The sequence below is a fragment of the Galendromus occidentalis genome, unplaced genomic scaffold, assembly GCF_000255335.2.
Source record: "Galendromus occidentalis unplaced genomic scaffold, Mocc_1.1 scf7180000075980, whole genome shotgun sequence".
Taxonomy (NCBI): Eukaryota; Metazoa; Arthropoda; class Arachnida; order Mesostigmata; family Phytoseiidae; genus Galendromus; species Galendromus occidentalis.
The window spans coordinates 1-7452 of NW_003803970.1; the positions used below are offsets into that span (position 1 = coordinate 1).

The 7452-nt window shown below is 49.2% G+C and overlaps 1 protein-coding gene across 1 annotated transcript; it reads left to right on the forward strand.

Annotated features, from left to right (window-relative positions):
• The first annotated feature begins 197 nt into the window (after positions 1-197).
• On the forward strand, positions 198-4655 carry LOC100904978 (uncharacterized). The gene has a single exon (XM_003738423.1). It carries the CDS (start codon positions 198-200, stop codon positions 4653-4655), a length of 4458 nt encoding a protein of 1485 aa, XP_003738471.1.
• Positions 4656-7452: the final 2797 nt, after the last annotated feature.

Below are 7452 nucleotides of genomic sequence, written 5' to 3' on the forward strand. Positions count from 1 at the left end.
AGGGTACTCCATCGACGGGAGCTAATTACATTAGAACTCTGAATTATCTTTTCGTCCGATACGGAAACGTTGAGACCATCGCAATAGAAATCTTCACGCAACTACTCGAATTGCCAAAACTTAACAAGTTCGCAGACAACAAACAGTTGAGGGCGCACCTTGATAAAGTTAATGGGTTCATACTATCTCTCAAAACCATGCAATTGAAATCAATCCACTTTGCTGTGTTTCTTTATCCGATCCTGCTCCGAAAGTTGCCAGACCGACTTGCGCATCGTTTCATAGAGAAAATCGAACCACAGAAAACAGCCGATGAGGTTGAAGATGTCCTCAGAGAGACAGACCTTGAAACTGTCAAGCTCGCAGAGCTTTTCCAGACGCGATTAGATACGTTGCGAAATTTTCTTAAGAAAGAAACCGAAACAGGAGATCAATACGGTGCAATATTCGGAAAGGTGGCGTGGAGGAGTAGGTCGGAGTCAGGCTTTCGATCAAGAGACGAGTCAGCCCCAGAGTCGAAAGTAAGCAAACCAAAGGAAACCCCTGCCAATCCGCCCTCCTCAAAGTCCAAGTTTGCATGTCCATATTGCAAGGAGCCTCATGTCCCCGCGAAGTGCAAAGCTGAGTTATCAATCGAACTGAAGAAACAAAAGCTCGCGAGAGCCGGCTTCTGCTCGAAGTGTCTCAGAAGCGGGCATTTAGAAGATAAATGTTCCTCACAAATACAGTGCATTAAATGCAAGGGAGACCATCATGGTTCGTTGTGTGCCAACGTGAGGTCAGCAGTTGTCGCTCAGAGCAACCAGGCTGAAACGTTGGCAGCAGTCGGCCACCTAATGCTCCTTGGTCCGGACGGTTCTCAGCGAGTGCGATTCTTGTTGGACAGCGGTGCGAATACAACTTTCATTACAGAAGAGTACGCAGAGCTCCTCAACCTAGAGGTAGTCGGTTCAGACAAATTTCTGTTGCACAGATTCGGAGAGCAAGTCTCACAGTCGAGCGAATGCAGAATCGTTCGGTTCGGAGTTCTGACGAGCGACAATCGAGCGCTGCAGTTCACTGCGCTGGTTGTACCGGAAATATCAAATTTAGAACCGAAGCCGCTGTCCGGGGAGATTCGCGCTCGCCTCCAAAATCCATCCGATCATCCAAAGGGTCCGAGGAAGCTCGGAATTCTATTCAGCTTCAGCGATATGGTTCAAATTATCAAAGGTGGCTTCAAAAAGCTCACGGAGAGCGTGTCCTATCTCGACACAATCTTCGGACAAGTTCCAGTGAGCGAAAACAAGCCTGCCTCCGATTCAGGGGCAGCTTTCCCCGTAAACATTGAAAAGTTTTGGGAACTCGAGCACATCGGAATCCTACCGGAGGAGCACACTGTTGATGGAAAAATCTCGGAGACTTTCATTCAAGACTTTCTAAAAACCGTTGAATTTAAGGACGGAATGTACAGCACGATTCTCAACCTGGACTCAAGAAAACTTGAGTATCTCACAGATAACTTCCCAGCAGCGAAGCAACAAGCTCACAAGCTGCTGAAATCATTGGATCAAAAGCCGAGTCTCCGAGAAGAGTACATCAAACAGATGAATGTGTTTTTCGATTCTGGTTACGCCGAGCCGGTGCCCCTGGGGGAAAAACCTAGGTATTTCATGCCACACTTCCCGGTGGTCAATGAATCCAAGGTATCCTACAAGGTCCGACCGGTATTCAATGCGTCGTCAAAGATGAAAGGTCAACTCTCCCTCAACGATGTCATTCTCGAGGTTCCAAATTTGCTTCCAACTTCTGTCGAAATGTTGTCCAAGTTTAGAGTCCGTGAGATCGCGTTCGTCGGTGATATCACGAAGGCGTACCTCACGATCGGCGTAAAACCGGAGATGAGAAATTTCCAGTGTTTCCTGTGGTCCAGAAACGGAGACGCTTCGAATCTCAAAGTGTACCGCATGAATCGAAACTGTTTTGGCGTCAAGGACGCTCAGTTCAACGTCATCTCAGTTATCCGAATGCATGCAAACAATTTCCAAAACTCCCACCCGGGAGCATCCAAGGCATTGATGGAGGACCTCTACATGGACGACCTCGTAACGGGGGCTGACTCCATTGAAGAAGCGAGGGAAATCCAGTCCGATATCTCCTACATTCTTGGTAAGGCTGCCATGGTAATGCGAAAATGGCGTTTTTCGGAGGAAAGCTGCGATGACAACTCACAGGTCATTCTCGGGTCGCAGATGCCAGAAAAAGTGCTCGGTGTTGTTTGGAACAACGAAACCGACGCTCTGACATTCGATCCCGCAAACTTGATCGAGTTCGTCGCCGCCGCCAAACCAACGAAGCGAACACTGCTGGGTGCGGCCGCAAGGTTGTATGATCCGACAGGCTTCCTTTCACCTTTCGTGATGCAGATAAAATTGTTGATTCAGAAGGTTCATCTCCAAAAACTGGGTCTCGATAAAGCCTTTCAAGGCGAAATTCTCGACGGTTGGAAAAAGTGGTGTGATCAGCTTCCATTCATCAGTAGGTTCCAAATTCCAAGGTGTTTCACGAAGGGATTCAGAGCTGTGAAACTGGAGCTGCACACATTCGCCGACGCGAGCGATTCGGCGTACGCCGCCGTAGTCTATCTCAAGTCGTGGAATCCAAACTCGGATGAGCGCGCTGTCGTGCTCGTAGCTTCGAAGGCTCGAATGACGCCTCTCAAATCTCTAAGCTCTCTAACGATTCCAAAGAAGGAGCTTGTGGCGGCTATGTGTGCGGCGCGGCTGGCAGCATCCATAAAAAAGTTCCTGAATCTAAGTTGTGAGACGTTCTACTGGACGGACTCTATGAATGTCTACTATTGGATCAGAAGAGACTGTCCATTGAAGTATGAGGTGTTCGTTCGGAACAGGCTAATTGAGATTTCCAAGTTGACAAAACCGTTGGAATGGCGGCATGTCCCCGGAGTCGAGAATCCGGCAGACTATCCGTCACGCGGCATGTCAATGGAGAAACTACTCAAGGAACCGTCCTGGCTCAACGGACCCGCTTTTCTAAAATCAGAAATCTATCCCGAAGTCCATTCCACAGAGGTAGAAGTGTTTGTTGCAACGGCAACTCAGGTCGAGGTCAAGGAAAAGAATTCGGTCATTCCAATCGAAAGATACTCCACGCTAAGAAGAGCGATCAGGGTAACGGCGACGATTTTTCGAGCTATAGCGATCTTCCAGCTCCGCTGGTATCAAAAAAATGCCAGGACAAGGAAGTCCAAAGAATTGGCTTCTCAGAAAGTCAAATTGTTCGGCAAAGGTGTTCCGTCAGACTCCATAACGCGCCGGCCGATAACGGCACTCGAGCTCAAATTGGCGAAGCAACACCTTACACGGGAGGCGCAACAGCGTTGCTTCCGGGAGGTAGCCTTGAGTCGGAGTGTCGCGGAGAGTCAGGCGCTCACTAGCCTTGGTGCGTATTTCGATTCTGCCGACTTGTTACGTCTGGGGGGAAGATTGGAGAACTTCGAGGGAGATGAGGCGTTGAAACACCCAATCGTGCTGTCGGAAGACTGGTTCACGACGCTGGTGATACGAGATCTCCACGAAAACCAACTTTCTCACCTTCGTACTGACATGGTTCTGGCGAATCTCCGACAGGAATTTTGGATTCTCCAAGCTAGGCGCCAGGTCAAAAAAGTAATCGGTCGTTGCGTGAGATGCAAAAGGTATACGGCCAAACCGTCCGGGGCTCCGCAGGCTCCACTACCGGCCCCCCGAACAGAATCGGGTGGGGTGTTCAGGAACGTTGGGATCGATTACCTTGGCCCCTTCGAAATCCGCAGTGGGAAAGTGTGGATCTGTCTTTTCACATGTTCTGTTACTCGAGGTGTCCACTTTGAGGTCGTTGAAGACTATTCAGCCGAGGCATTCCTGCAGGCTCTGAAACGATTCGTTGCCACGCGCGGTTTGCCGGCCAGAATAATCTCAGACAATGGTTCCAATTTCGTGCGCTCGGCGAGGGGTTTGAGATGCCTCTGGGAAAACCTTCGGTCAGCTCAGGTCCAGGAGTTCATGAACGTTCGAGGCTTCCAGTGGTCCTTTAATGTTCCCCGAGCAGCGTGGTGGGGAGGACAGTTTGAAAGATTGGTTCGGGTGACTAAAGATTGCATGCGCAAGACGCTCAACGGGGCTGTGCTCTCTCTATTCGGTTTCATGACAGCGATCAAGGAAATTGAAGCAATTATAAATTCGAGACCTCTAACCGTCTTACCAGACAATCCCTCCCTTCCGGAAGCGCTGACACCTGCTCATTTCATCACCGGTGCAAACTCACTCAGTCTCCCCAAGGGCTCCGTAAAGTCCAAGGGCGAAAAAGACGACAGACTGACAAGATTTTGGCGTATTCGAGAAAAGTTGCTAAACGATTTCTGGATGAGATGGAGGAATGAATATTTTTTAATGTTGAGATCTGCCCATGAAAAGGGACGCGTTCGAGACAGCTCGCCGCTCGCCCTCGATGACATCGTTTTGATACATGAACCGAAATTAGAACGTGCTCGATGGAGGTTAGGCAGAGTGGTTGAACTCCCACCGGGCAAGGACAAGGTTGTAAGATCATGCAGAGTCAAGACGCAGAATGGGATTCTAACAAGAGCGTTGCAACATATCTACAGGCTGATCTGAATCAGTACCTGATCTGTATCGATACTCGAATGTTATCTACCCATGTCAATCAACATACTTGGGAAGCAATATGTGAAGTTATACCTTTGTTATACTCTGATAGAGTTGTTATGAATTATACTATGATGTCTAAAGTCGCGAGCACTAATAGGTCATCCGAAAACGGCTAACCCCGGGAGATTGTTACCAACGCCCGCGACTCTTCCAGAAGGTCCCTCGAGGAGACCTTTAGAAATCAGACGAATGCTGTGTTTACAATAAAGCAGTCAGTAAAAACGCTGATGCCGGCCGTAGCCGCATACTGGAGACTGGACTTGTTTTCTCTTCATTTAATGTGCACGCACCATTGACAACACGGTCGTCCGAGATCCTCCCCTTCTTGCCGGGCAACTTCTCCTCCCGAATATCTCGAGCTTTCCTGCCTATTTTGCGTATTGATGGAGAAGATCATCGCAAAATACATCGTTGACTTCCTCGCGTCTACTGGCAGGCTCGATCCCCACCAACATGGGTTCTGCAAGGGGAGGTCCACGGAGTCTCAACTGCATAAGTTCATTCAGGATTGGGGCATGGCGGACTGCCGCGACAAGGCCATCCATGTTGTCTACTTGGATTACTCCGAGGCATTTGACAGGGTGGGCCACTCAGCACTCCTTGCCGAGCTCAGAGCTCTCGGGGTCCGCGCAAGTGTCGTCGACTGGATCGCGGACTACCTCTCAGACCGCCTGTTCGTTATTCGGATAGGCGAATCTTTCTCAAGACCGGCCCCCTGTCCCTCCGGCGTCCCACAAGGCTCTGTCCTTGGACCGATCCTGTGGACGGTGTTTATCCTTGACATCAGGAACTTCTTCCCTCCTGAGGTTTCACACAAACTCTTCGCCGACGACCTGAAGCTTTACGTAGAAATCGGTGATGATGGCTCTCGTGAATCACTACAGCAGGCCGTTGATGGAGTCATGTCTTGGTTAGACCGCCACCGCATGGAGGTCTCTGTCCGCAAACGCGCGGTACTCAAGTCAAGATCCGAAGGCACTATTTATACCATGCACAACTCCCCTATCCCAGAGGTAGAGGTATTTCGTGACCTCGGGGTGCTCATCCCCCGCGATCATCGGTTCCGCGAACACGTTGATCGAGTCGTCCGCTCCTCGTCGGTCATTTGCAACCTTATCCCTCGTACGTTTGCCATCCGCAGACCGTCTCACTACACGAAGCTCTTTCGCTCGCTCGTTGAGCCAAGGCTCACCTACTGTTCGACCGTGTGGTCTCCCCCCCTTCGCGGTGACTGGGTCAGACTCGAGGGCGTCCGCCGGCGCTTCATCAGACTAGTCGCTGCAAGATGCCGGGTTAGCCGAGAGTCGATCTCCAAACTGCTCCCTTCCATCGAGGACCTCCACCACAGTGCTGACGACCGTGCCCTGAAGAGAATCATGTCATCCCCACTGCGGGACCTATTCTTCACTGTTCGTCCGAACCGTCTACGTTCCGGAGTCACCATCAAGTCCAGGCTCATCGCACAAACTAATTATGTGAATAACTTATTCGCGTGGCGCGTCTCCAGGCGCATCCATGCTCCATCCTTTATCCCGAATAAAGTGTCTACAAATTGAATTATATGCCTACTCGCCTTCTGCTTCGCCGCTGAGCTCGGGACTCTCGCGATCGGTCCGTCTACCATGTTTGAAAACAACGTTATTATCTAGTCCTCCAGAGTCGACAACAACTCTCTGCACCCTTCAGCGTGACGGACTCACTGAGCACGCCGTTTACAAAGGGGGAAGAGTGACACTGACTTCCCGCTTCCCCGTCTCGTGATCGATCTCGGGGAAAATAGAATGGGCTTCGTTTTCCCATGCACCTGATACCCGATTCCCTCAAAGTTCGATTTAACTATTTCATCGAGCAACGGCGGGATACTGTTGCTCTGGATAAGTCTACTTTTTATCACGATTACTTCGCATGATGTGCTGATTTTGCCTTGTCACACATCGGCCGAAGAATGTTCAATTTTCAATTTTGAAATTGATTTTTAGAAGTTGTTATGCAGCTGAGGTGTGAAATTGTCTCAGGAATCCAACGCACTAACTCCCGAGGCGATCCGAGCAATATTTCCGGAGCTAGACCGCTTCTCATGGGGTCCATAGAGAAAAATCGCCTCTTGTCACGCATCGGACGAAGAATGATCAATTTTTAAGTTTTAAATTAATTTCTAGAAGTTGCTATGCAGCTATTAAGGTGTGATCTTGTCTCAGGAATCATACACACTAAGTTCCGAGGTGATCCGAGCAATATTTCCGGAGCTAGACCGGTTCTCATGGGGGTCCATAGAAAAAAATCGCCTCTTGTCACGCATCGGCCGAAGAATGTTCAATTTTTAATTTTTAAATTAATTTTTAGAAGTTGCTATGCAGCTATTTAGGTGTGAAATTGTCTCAGGAATCCAAGGCAACAAGTCCCGAGGCGACCGAGCAATGTTTCCGGAGCTAAGCCGGTTCTCATGGGGTCCATAGAAAAAATCGCCTTTTGTCACGCATCGGCCGAAGAATGCTCAGCTTTCAAATTTTTAAATTAATTTTTAGAAGTTGTTATGCAGATATTTAGGTGTGAAATTATCTCAGGAACCCAACGCACTAAGTTCCGAGGCGATCCGAGCAGTATTTCCGGAGCTAGACCGGTTCTCATGGGGTCCATAGAAAGAAATCGCCTCTTGTCACGCATCGGCCGAGGAATGTTCAATTTTAAATTTTTAAATTGATTTTTTAGAAGTTGCTATGCAGCTATTTAGGTGTGAAATTGT